The 13,664-nt window shown below is 33.1% G+C and overlaps 1 protein-coding gene across 1 annotated transcript in view; it reads right to left on the bottom strand.

Annotated features, from left to right (window-relative positions):
* Positions 1 to 3,260: 3,260 nt before the first annotated feature.
* The window catches only part of LOC132730360 (uncharacterized), a 34,857-nt gene continuing 24,453 nt past the window's right edge, over positions 3,261 to 13,664 (bottom strand). Inside the window, exons 25-27 of the mRNA XM_060716270.1 lie at positions 9,632 to 9,718; positions 7,363 to 7,416; positions 3,261 to 3,736 (exon numbers count right to left, since the gene is read on the bottom strand). Coding sequence (XP_060572253.1) covers positions 3,651 to 3,736; positions 7,363 to 7,416; positions 9,632 to 9,718 — 227 coding nt within the window. The 3' untranslated portion in view covers positions 3,261 to 3,650. The remainder of the gene's footprint in view (positions 3,737 to 7,362; positions 7,417 to 9,631; positions 9,719 to 13,664) is intronic.

Genomic DNA, 13,664 nt, shown 5'->3' with positions numbered 1-13,664 from the left:
TCTACCCACTATGGACAATCATCCTATTAAGTTTGAACACTGTGGGCCAAATGAAACTTAAGTTATGCTCCTGAAACTGTTTTCAGTTTTAAGTTGATAGTGACCTTGACCTTTGACCTTGTGACCCCAAAATCAATAGGGGTCTTCTACCCAATATGGACAATCATCCTATGAAGTTTGAATGTTGTGGGCCAAATGAAACTTAAGTTATGCTCCGGAAACTTCTTTCAGTTTTAAGGTGATAGTGACCTTGACCTTTGACCTTGTGACCCCAAAATCAATAGGGGTCTTCTACCCAATATGGGCAATCATCCTATGAAGTTTGAATGTTATGGGCCGAATGGAACTTAAGTTATGCTCCGGAAACCAAATTGCTAACGGACGGACGTACAGACGGACGGACAGACGGACGGACAGACGGACAGACGCCAGGGGGTATAACATAAAAATCAATGACCCCCGGGGTGGGGCCAATTTTGACCCCAGGGCTTTTATTTTAACAAACTTTGTAGAAACTTACTAGAAGATGTTTCATGCTTAATATCTAAACTCTAGCTATTTGGGTTTTTTCAAAGAAGATTTTTAAGTCTTTGCTATACACAATGATGAAATTGGATGAAATTGGCTCAGTGGTTTATGAGGAGATGTGATTTAAAGTAAAAGTTTACAGACGACGGACGAAAAGCGATCACAAAAGCTCACCCTGTCACTTTGTGACAGGTGAGCTAACAAGAGCTGTCACAGGAGACAGCCAAGCTCGACTTATAAAATACTGGACGCAGTAAGGAGGACAAAACTATGAAAGAAAAGTCAATATTGTATAATTATGTATTAAGTTATAGTAAAAAAATAACATTTGTTAAAATAAATTCTAAGATCAAGGGAAAAAATTCAAGAAATAGTCATGCTAGAGTTATGAACCTTGTCACACAACATGTATGTAATGATAAGAAGTATATATTTGAAGTTTGAAGTAGATACCTTAAAAATTAACAAAGTTATAATATTTCTTAAAGAAAATCCTAAGTTCAAAGAGAAATAAATCTGTAAAAATTACTTCAAGAGTTATGAACATTGTCACATAAAATATAATTGATTATAAGGAATAAGTATTTGAAGTTAAGGTAGATACCTTTAAAACTAAAAAAGTTATAGTAAAAAATAACATTTTTCTAGTAAAAAAATCTAAGTTGATGAGGAGATAATTCTTGCAATATTGGTGCTACAGTTATGAACCTTGTCACATAAGATGTGGATGATGATAAGGTACATTTATTTGAAGTATGAAGTTGATCCCTTAAGAATAAATAAGTTTCAGTAAAAATTAATATTTTTTAAAGAAAATTCTAAGTTCAAGGGGAGATAAATCTGAAAATATTGGTGTTAAAGTTATGAACCTTGTCACAAAAGATGGGGTTGATGATAAGGTACATATATTTGAAGTATGAGGTTGATCCCTTAAGAAATAAAGAAGTAGCAGTAAAAAATAGTATTTTTTAAGGAAAATTCTAAGTTCAAGGGGAGATAAATCTGACAATATTGGTGCTAGAGTAATGAACCTTGTCACATAAGATGGGGATGATGATAAGGTACATATATTTGAAGTATGAGGTTGATCCCTTAAGAAATAAAGAAGTAACAGTAAAAAATAGTATTTTTTAAGGAAAATTCTAAGTTCAAGGGGAGATAAATCTGAAAATATTGGTGCTACAGTTATGAACCTTGTCACATAAGATGTGGTTGACGATAAGGAACATATATTTGAAGTTTGAAGCTGATACCTTAAGAAATGACAAAGTTATAGTGAAAAATATTTTACTGCACCAAAACTTTAATCTGAAATCTGGACGCGGACGCAGACGCCGGGGCGAGTAGGACAGCTCTCCATATACTTTGTATAGTCGAGCTAAAAATACATCCTGGTGATTAATGATATCACAGCCAAGTGCCGCTTGTATATACAGCATATGTACCCTGTTAATTAATATTTTACAGCCCAGTGGCGCTTATATATACATTTATACATCTATTTATCTATGAAATAAGTTACTGGGAAAAGGTCTTTATTTTTTTACCGTAAGAATAGATTTTTAATATCAAAATCATCTTATTATCCTCTGTTGCGAATCTAAAATTATAAAAGTTAATGCCACATGGTTTTTGTTCTTCGGGGAATATTTATAAAATTATATCCGTCACTGGTTCTTTGAAATATTTTTATACAGCATAATGAACAAGATTGCATTTTAGAAAATGCTATGCCACCACATTAATACAACACTAAATAGAAGTGTAGGAACAAATACTGTTGAAGAACGGGTCTTTTATTAACCTCGTATATTATTGTCTGGATGAGCCGTTACTAATGCAAAACTAATAATGTATTACTATGAACTGCTAGCATTCCCTTGCAGAAAGATAAGCAGACGACAGTCTAATTTCATGACTACATCAAAGGGCAACACAGAAGGACACTTTTGTCAAAATTTAGGTCAGCTGATATCAAAGTTCACTTTACATCTTAATCTGCGCACATGGTTCAAATTTCATAGCTGTACATCAAAGGACAAGAAAGTAGGTCACATAATCAAAATCTAGGTCACTTTCAAATTGTTGATGGGAAATGTGATTTTTTCTGCATATTTCTGTTGAAATTTTAGCATTTTTACAGGATGAAAGGCCAATATGTGACGGTAGATTTTAGGGAAAAAAAACAAATGGAAATGTGCAGACATGTACAGTACGATATTTCGGTCACAAAATAGTACATTAAAAACAACATTAGTTTCCATTTTTTCTTTAACACTTTATCAGTTTTGAGGGGGAATTTTTACCTCTGTTAGGGGGAAAAAAACATTCTATTTAGTGGGAGACTGCGCCGATTATCGGTTGCAGATTTTGTTGATCGAGGCCCAGTGTTACTAGTCATCTAAGGATGGCTACTAGCCACATGGGTTCAAACCCGGTCTGAGGAGCAAGCCTTTGTTTCTTTGAGCTCAGAAACATAACACTATAATTTCTCAGTACTGGTTGGTTCCAGGAACAGGTTTCAGAGTGAGTTTATAAGCTGATAGATTGTTTCACAATCAAACTAAAATAAATTCTGTATTGACTAAAGGATACATTTCAAATTATTAAAATTATAAAGGGGCTTACTTAAATTACAAAAAAGTATATAATACCTACCTGGGGAGTCACAGCACGTGCAATAGTATTTTTTTTTGAAGGGGTGGACAGGTGATAAATTGGTGTAGCTGTAAAACAGATATATCAAAATTATGACAATGAGCAACATGTACTACAATATATGCAGTGATAATGCCAGGCGACTGGTCACATGAACGTTTTTTGGTTTATAGATTGTTTCACAATCAAACTAAAATAAATTCTGTATTGACTAAAGGATAAATTTCAAATTATCATACCTGATACCATACATGTAAAAGAACTGTAATAAGAGTGATGAGCACTTAATGTAACAAGAATGAGAGCTATTTCAAATCAACAGGCAAGTTGTTAATGGTGATACAATAATTAAAGGAAATATTGAACAAATTATCTCACAAGATATATTTATATAGTATTGCATAAAAGGGAAACAACTCCTATTACATTTTTAAATGAAAATGGTGTGATATTATCAAAGGGGCTTACTTAAATTTCAAAAAAAGTATAAAAAACCTACCAGCAGCGCCTGGGGATACATCACTGAATACATTATCTGTGTAGGGTGTAACTGTCAAACAGATATATCAAAATTATGACAATGAGTAACATGTACTACAATACAATACATATGCAGTGATAATTCCAGGTGACTGGTCACATGAACGTTTTTTGGTTTACTACTGTGTTCAAATCATCCAATAAAACACATACACATGTAACTATGTCTCAAAATAAAGTGTGGGACTTAATTTATTCTTATTTGCAATCTGCAAGCATTTTGTCCCCAATAACTTATACTGACTGTGAAAAAGTGTAAATTAAAATTATTTGATCAAATTTAAAATCTGCAAAAGGTTCCAAATGCACTATGAAAGTATGAACTTTTGAAAGATTCTTAAAACTTAGAACTTAAAGATTAAAACATAGAGAAAAGTAAGCATGTGTAAATGCATTCGATGCATGACAGTACTAAATAACCTCAACAAAACACAAGACAAGTAAAATTTCACAACCTTGACAAAATATAGTACACAAATCAAATATACAGTTAAAGAGATCTTTCTCATAAAGAGTACAAAACAATACATATATTCACAACATGCTCATGCATATTAAAGATTAAAAGCAACAAAATTATTTTCTTAATTTTTTTCATTGCTTGGCTTTACACTGCACAAAATATGCCATGTTTAAATCATTATTTCAGGTATGTGCATGCTGTTAAAACATTACACCAGGTATATGTGTGCAATTCAAACATTATTTCAGGCACAATTAAATGCCATTTAAACTAATATTTTAGGTTATAATAACAAAAATATTCCAGGAACATCTAGGCCATTCCAAGCATTTATTTAGGACATAATTATTTAAATGTCAATCCAAACATTATTTCAGGACATGTATTTATTACATGTATAAATGCAGAACAAATGTCAAATACAATCATAACAAGAAACTTAAAAACAAAGTGTTCTCATGGTAATGTTTTTTCATTTTTTTTATATCAATAAATGCAATTGAAATCAAGAACACTTTTAATTATGACAATGGGCTATATTCTTTACAAGGATACATGCTTTTGTAAAATCTTTATATTTTCGTGGGAATATTTTAGTCCTTTTCTTTTTTTTTATTGTGATAATAATTTATTAAAGAGGTTTATTGACCTGTTACCTTGAAAACATCATACAATGTATAATGGACAAGACAGATTTGAATTTGGAACTCTTCATTAATATTTTTAGGGGTTTCAGCATCCATAACTTACCAGACTAAAAAATTGTTTTAGACTTGTTCATTACTATTTAGGTGGTTTCACAAAATTTGTTGATACTGTCCATTTTTATAAAACACAGTTTCAATACCAACAAGAGCTGTCGGTAGGACAGCACGCTCGACTATTCTTAGTGTTTGATAGTAAAAGAGCCTTGATAATTTTTAAATTTTTTAAGTTCACAAAAGGGCTAATTTTTTTTTATAAATTCATGTTATATGCCTTAGAGAGAGTCTAATTATACAGTATTGGCTTGACTATTCGGAAGGTAATGTAACAAGGGTGTTTTATTGAGTATAATAATACTAATTACCTATGAATTCAAAACTTTGACAGAAAAGGTACAAAGGCTTGTTATTAAGATGTTTTATCAAGTAAATCACTGCTTTATTATTATAATGCATAAAATTGTCCCAAAAAAGGCACAAATCCTTCAGTAGTTATTGAGATAACAGCTTACAAGCAAAACTTTACCATGAATTTCTAAGTTGAAAAAGGGGAGAAAAATCAGCCTAAATGCAAGATAGAATTATGGATCTTTGTCAGTGACCTACAATTATGACCCTAAATGCATATGTGAAGTTTTAAATAAATATCTTTAATAGTTATTGAGATATGTAAAACTTGCATGTAAACATTAACCAAAAGACTAAGTAGAAAAGGGGATATGAATCAGCCTTAATGCAAGATAGAGTTATGGAACTTGGTCAGTGACATACAATTATGACCCTCCAATTATGACCCTAAGTGCATGTGTAAAGTTTCAAGTAAATATCTTTGAAGACCTTTAACCTTTAACCAAAATTTCTAAGTTTCAAAGGGGCAAATAATTCTGCAAATATTGCAGGCAGAGTTATGCAATTTTGCAAACTGATGTACATTGTTACTATAAAAAAGTATTTTAAATTTCAATTGAATATCTCAAGCAATAATTGAGATATTTGACTTTAGAAAAAAACTTTAACCAAAATTTCTAAGTTAAAAAGGGGCATAATTCTGTCAATATTGTAGGCAGAGTTATCCAACTTGTCAATCTGATGTACCTTGTTACTATAAATAAGTATTGTAAGTTTCAATTGAATATCTCAAGTAATAATTGAGATATTTGACTTTACAAAAAACTTTAACCAAAATTTCTAAGTTAAAAAAGGGGCATAATTCTGTCAATATTGTAGGCAGAGTTATCCAACTTGTCAATCTGATGTACCTTGTTACTATAAATAAGTATTGTAAGTTTCAATTGAATATCTCAAGTAATAATTGAGATATTTGACTTTACAAAAAACTTTAACCAACGCAGACGCCGACGCCGGGGCGACTACAATAGCTCTCATATTCTTCGAATAGTCGAGCTAAAAATTAAAAAATAAGCAAACCTATATTATAACAAGAGGACCATGATGGGCCTGAAGTCGCTCACCTGTATATAGGCCTCCCCCTTCCCCCTGGCAGGGCCAATTTTAACCCAAGGGCTTTTATGTGAACAAACTTGGTAGACACCCATAAGAAGATGTTTCAAACTAAACATCTAAGCTCTAGCTCATTGGTTTTTTTTAAAGAAGATTTTTTAAGTTTTTACTATACACATATAGTTAAGAAAAATGACACCCCTGGGGCGGGGCCAGTTTTGACCCCAGGGCTTTAATTTGAACAAACTTTGTAGACACTCACTAGAAGATGTTTCATGCTTAATATCTAAACTCTAGCTATTTGGGTTTTTCCAAAGAAGATTTTTAAAATTTTTGCTATACACATATAAGGAAAATCAATGACCCCCGGGCGGGGCCAATTTTGACCCCAGGGCTTTTATTTGAAAAAACTTTGTAGACACCCATTAGAACATGTTTTTTGCTAAATATCTTAGCTCTAGCTCTTTGAGTTCTTTAATAGAAGATTTTTAAAGTTTTTACAATATACATATAGGGAAAATCAAGACCCCCTAGGGCGGGGCCAATTTTGACCCCAGGGCTTTTCATTGAACAAACTTGGTAGACACTCACTAGAAAATGTTCCATGCCAAATATCTAAGCTCTAGCTCTTAAGAGTTTTTTAAATGAAGATATTTAAAGTTTTTTCTTTCAGTTGCCATGACAACAAGAGTTTTGCGTGGAATTAAATTCTTAAAACAATATACGGTGACCACCAAAGGCACATTCCTGTGAAGTTTGGGGAAATTGGCTTAGTGGTTTATGAGGAAATGTCATTTAAAATAAAAGTTAATGGACAGACGGACAGACAACGGACAGACGCCGGACGAAAAGCCATCACAAAAGCTCACCCTGTCACTTTGTGACAGTTGAGCTGACAATAGAACATTGAATTTTTTTCCAACATTACACAACTATTTAAATTTTTTGTCTTATCATATAAGATCGTAAAAAATTAATTTAAAATTGTAATAAAAGTAAAAAATTTACCTGGTGTACGGTAAACAAAGTCAAATGCTTCGTCCCAGTAAGGGCTTGGAGTGCCTGAAGTAATTGAAAACAGAATATAGATGGCTAAAACTTATCATTTTATATGATTTTAAAAAAAAAATGGGTCAAAGATATAAAAGGCCAGGTTGCATTTGTACACTAAATATCATGAGGCTATGATGCTACGAAAAAAAATTTCCATTGACCCATTAATGTCGAAAATTTAATTCAGTAGGTAAACAGGAAGTGGATTAGCTACACACCTAAAATCAAATCCCACAGTATTGGACCATTATCAATGCTGTATGCCAAATATCATGAGGCTGTGATAAGTAGTTTCTCAGAAAAATGTTACGAATTTTTCCTACCATTGACCATAAATATGAACAGGAAGTGGATGAGCTGCAGACTTGAAATCACAGTATGGGACCATGTGTCAATGCTGTATGCCAAATATCAAGAGGCTGTGATAAGTAGTTGCTGAGAAAACTGTTACGAAAATTTCCTACCATTGACCATTAATGTCGAAAAATCTAACTAATTTAACTAAGTGGATAACCAGGAAGTGGATGAGCGACAAACATGAAATCAAATCCAACAGTATGGGACAATATGTCAATGCTGTATGTCAAATATAAAGAGGCTGTGATAAGTAGTTGCTGAGAAAACTGTTACGAAAATATTTTCCCCGCCCGCCTACCGCCCGACATTCACCATACTATAACCCGGATTTGCACCAGTGCAACCCGGCCAAAAACCTTACCATTATATATCTTAATGTAGCTAAACACTAGAAATGTGTCCATATGACACAGGTGCCACCATCACGCTGTTGTTCTGTCAATCTTGACTCTAGGTCAAATATTTTTTGAAAACTAAAAATCTTTTACTTAGTAAAGGGCAAGAACAAATACTGAATAAATCCACAAGCAAACCCCAAGGTGCATAAGTACACATGCTGACCAACATTCTTGTAAACTTTCAGGCCTACAAGTGAAATACTTTTTGAGCTATGCATGAACAAGTATTCCTGTAAAGTTGGTTGATTCTAACTCAAGCACTCAAGGAACAATTCTAACACGACCCGCATTTTTCCCTATTGAACATAGAAGAACAGAAAGTGTGTGTTATTATGCAACAGATGCACAGTTTGACGTTTTATATTTAGAATTGTGAAGTAATCATTATACACGTGACATAACCAAAAATTCTAGGCGCTGAGATAAAGTACGGAAACAAATCACGCGCAATTTTGCTTAACTATCAAGTACGGCAACATTTATTTGTTGATGTTGTGTTAGAATCGAAATAATTAATCCAAATCGCTTGATAAAAATCACTGTTTGTCGTTCGGATGCCCATCATTATATCATATAAAATTCCTCGCATCCGAACTCCAAACGGTGATGTTATTGAGCGAAAAAATCACTGTTTGGAATATATTATTTCTTAAATAACAACATAATGAAATGGTTTTTACTTAGTCAAGGGAATTAACTCAACAAATACTGAATAAATCCACAAGCGCATCCCAAGGTGCAAAACCAAATATGCTGAGCAACCTTCCCATAAGGTTAAATGACTCTTTTGTCAAATCCTTTTTTAGTTACATGCGAAACAAGTTGAAAATTGCAAAAGGTAAATTTCTCTGATTAACAGACAATTAAAAAGTCAAGGGCAATAACTCTAAAAATACTAAATAAATCCAGATAAAAATACGCAGGTGCACAACTACACATGCTGATCAATATTCCTGTAAAGTTTCATGACTCTAGGTCAAATACTTTTTGAGTTAATCTGCGGGTGCGACACAAGTTGAAAGTTGCAAAAGGTATTTTTGTCTGATTAACAGACAATTAAAAAGTAAAGGGCAATAGCTCCTAAAATACTAAATAAATCCAGACGAAAATACCGAGGTGCACAACTACATATGCTGATCAACATTCCTGTAAAATTTCATGACTCTAGGTCAAATACTATTAAGTAACATGCGACACAAAAGAGAACGGACAGATGGTAGGACGGACAAGGGTAAATCTAAATGCCCGCCACTAAAGTGGGGGAACACAAAAACAAATCAAAGCACAGAACGCGCTGAATTTGTTTGGGTCTCAGAATGTAAGAAAGGTGCAGGTTGTGAGATTATATGTTTAGTGCCACCAATGCTTTCCAGCGTTTTAATTGTAGAAAATTGGCTATAAGACTAATTGCAACACTGATATTCAATCCAATGTTTATTTGACTTTAACAATTTAAAAAAATGAGTTACCTTTACTGGGATTTGAACTCCAGACCTCTCGCTTCCTAAGCGAGCCCGAAAACCCTTCAGCCACGGTTAAATTTATATGTGAACGGCCTGAAGAAAACCATATTATTCTAAATTAGGGCTTGTAACGACTTTTAACTGTTGTTTAACACAGATGTAAATAATCCTGAAGCTTACTATAAGCATGTATATTTATAAAGAATCAAAGGGCTTCAAGTTCTTTGGTATTTTCTGATCTTTGCAATCTAAATCGTACTGTATATCTGTATGCATTTTCCTGTATAAGTTTATTTTTATGTATTATAATTCATTTTGTAAGGCACATACGGAATTCTGCATAACTAGAGTTGCATCAAAAAATCATTTATGTACTTTTTTTACGACAGCCACACTTTATCCTTGTAAATCATGGCTACTTCCTAAACAAAAACAATTAAAAAAAGAATTTAACAAAAAAAAAATTTCCTCGACTGGGATTCGAACTCGAGACGTCTCACTCACTAAGCGAGCGCGTTACCACTGTACCACGGAGAAGTTATACACAGAAAGTCTGAATAATATCAAGTCATTCTAAATTTAGAACTTCCATTGCATTCAGGTTTGTAATCCTTATTTATTTCGAGGTATTTTGTTCAGGGTAAACCTGTTGTTTAAAATTGAAGTAAATATTTTAGCGAAAATCCTCTCGCCCAAACAGTCCGACATGTAGAATCTATATATTCCACTACTCGGTTTGTGTAGTATTCGGTAATCTACATGGCTAAAAATAGTATTTTCATTGATAAAATCATATTCATCCGCGTAATTTGTGATTGTGCATTTATTGACAATTCTATAAGCCAACGCTATTGTTTAACTTTAAATGCGTTGTAATTTGTTGGATACTTGTAACAAAATAAAATATTTCTTTCTTTTAAATCGCTAGTTTTAAGCTGTTTTGAGAACTACTTGTTGTTAGGTTTGTCATAAACTTCTGTGTCAGAGATTGAATGTCCGCTTTGTATTTAGTTATTTTCGATCAGAAAATACCAGAAAACAATATTAGAAATCTTCGACCATTCGGGAATTACTTTGCTTGAAAATTGATGCGCCTGTCTTTGACCATCTTTACGCAGTGATCTCCCCTGAATTTTTCGGCTTTAGTGTACATACAAAAGGGAAGTAACCGCTTCAAAAAAGTGGACTACTTTTGGCATTTGCAATTAAGAACATTAGACTCTGAAATTTCGCTACCATTATTTGTTTGGTCTGACGACCCAAACAAATAAAAACAGTAGTCACTGACTACTGTATAATATCTACATTCAAACTTGGAGAAAGTTTCTTTTTTGTTTCAGTATATGTGATCACTTATAATATTGAATTTCCCAAGAAAAAAAAGGCAATAAAACTTTAAACAAGAACTGTCGGAGGACAGTACTGGCTAGACTATTCGAAAAAGTTGTCACAATGGTGTTTTATTGAGCATAATAATGCTAATTACCTATAAATACATAAAATTGACCGAAAAGGCTTCATTGTTATTAAGATGTTTTATCAAACAAATCACTACTTTATTATTATGAATGCATTAATTTGTCCCAAAAAAGGCACAAACCTTTCAGTAGTTATGGAGATAACAGCTTACAAGCAAAACTTTACCATGCATTTCTATGTTGAAGAAGGGGAGAAATATCAGCCTAATTGCAAGATAGAATTATGGATCTTGGTCAGTGACCTACAATTATAATTCTTAATGCATATGGGAAGTTTTAAATAAACATCTTTAATAGTAATTGAGATATGTAAAACTTGCATATAAACATTAACCAAGAGACTAAGTAGAAAAGGGGAGATGAATCAGCCTAAATGCAAGATTGAGTTATGGAACTTGGTCAGTGACATGCAATTATGACCCTCCAATTATGACCCTAAGTACATGACTGTGTAAAGTTTCAAGTAAATATCTTTGAAGACCTTTAACCTTTAACCAAAATGTCTAAGTTTTAAAAGGGCAAATAATTCTGCAAATATTACAGACAGAGTTATCCAACTTGTCAATCTGATGTACATTGTTACTATAAATAAGCATTGTAAGTTTCAATTGAATATCTCAAGCAATAATTGAGATATTTGACTTTACAGAAAACTTCAACCAAAATTTCCAAGTTAAAAAGGGGCATTATTCTGTCAATATTGTAGACAGAATTATCCAACTTGTCAATTTGATGTACATTGTTACACTAAATAAGTATTGCAAGTTTCAATTGAAATTGAATATCTCAAGCACTAATTGAGGTATTTGAATTTTACAAAATACTTTAACCAACACAGACGCCGACACAGATGCGGATGCCAGGGGGACTTCAACAGCTCTCATATTCTTCGAATAGTCAAGCTAAAAATTATATATTAAATATGAAAACATGGATAAATTTATCAGTAATCAAAGCTTGAATTAATTCTTTACATTCTCAAGCAAATTTATGATCAATTTTACAAAACTGCCTGCTAAGCTGTTCATAACTTTAATGGTGGAGGAGCCCTTGTGTGCCTCTCTGTGCCTTATTTCAGGCACAAAAGGGCATCTGAGTTGAACCACCGATGTTCCTTCAGCCAGCTGGAAAGCTACCTCACATGAAAGAATCTAAAGTCTCTGGCGGGATTTCAACCCACAGCAAGTGATATGAAGTCAGTATTGTTAATCATTTGGCCAGGTACACCCCATCCTCATTTTAACAAGCAATTATCATAGTATTGCAAGCAATCCATAAGTCCCCTACCGGATAGAACCCCATCAGCATTCTGAAGGGCCATTGGCCATTCACTAATGTGTAAATTTTTCTCTATTTTAAGTAAATTTGTTGGAAATGTTCTTTAAAAGTGATCACAGGAAAAAGTTTTTAAGAACAGACAGACTGAAGGACACTCCAAAGTTAATATTTGAAACATCCCTGTTACCAAAATATAACATTTTAAAAAGCAAAATTCTTAAAGAGGAGATAACTCTGGAATTAAAGATGCAATTTCATAAAAAGTTTCAGCTCTTTTTGACTATTCACAAATATTGTTATATTTGCCATGTTTTAAGCCTATTTGTTGCCAAGGCAACCAATATTTTTTCAAAATAGGAAGAACAGATAAGACAGGCATAATCTCAAGACTGCCATCTATGATCTACCCACATGTCAAGTTTCATAAAAATATTTCCAGTACTTTTTGAGTTATCACTGGATTCAGTTTATGTGTAAAATTTGCCATATTTTCAGTCTATGTGTTGCCATAGCAACCAGAATTTTCAACATAGGAAGAAAAGAAAAAGACATGTATAATCTCCAGACTGCCATCTACACATAGTACAAGTTTCATAAAAATATTTCTATTATTTTTGCGTTAACACTGGATCCAGTTTATGTGTAAAAATTGCCATATTTTCAGTCTATTTGTTGCCATAGCAACCAGAATTTTCAACATAGGAAAAAATGAAAAAGACGTGCATAATCTCCATACTGCCATCTATCCATATGTCAAGTTTCATAAAAATATTTCCAGTACTTTTTGCGTTATCACTGGATCCAGTTTATGTGTAAAATTTGCCATATTTTCAGCCTATTTGTTGCCATAGCAACCAGAATTTTCAACATAGGAAGAAAAGAAAAAGACGTGCATAATCTCCATACTGCCATCTATCCATATATCAAGTTTCATAAAAATATTTTCAGTACTTTTCAAGTTATTGCGGGATCCAGTTTTGTGGACGGACGGACTGACGGACTGACAGACAGACGGACGGACAGACGGACAGAGGGTAAACCTAAAGTCCCCTCCGGTAAACCGGTAGGGTACAAGTTTCATAAAAATATTTCTATTACTTTTTGCGTTAACACTGGATCCAGTTTGTAAAAATTGCCATATTTTCAGTCTATTTGTTGTCATAGCAACCAGAATTTTCAACATAGGAAGAAAAGAAAAAGACGTGCATAATCTCCATACTGCCATCTATCCATATATCAAGTTTCATAAAAATATTTCCAGTACTTTTTGCGTTATCACTGGA

Source organism: Ruditapes philippinarum, unplaced genomic scaffold (genome assembly GCF_026571515.1).
Source record: "Ruditapes philippinarum isolate M1 unplaced genomic scaffold, ASM2657151v2 ctg2118_1_1_1_1, whole genome shotgun sequence".
Taxonomy (NCBI): domain Eukaryota; kingdom Metazoa; phylum Mollusca; class Bivalvia; order Venerida; family Veneridae; genus Ruditapes; species Ruditapes philippinarum.
Note: the sequence above shows the minus strand (reverse complement) of the source record. Positions and strands in the feature narration are given on the sequence as shown.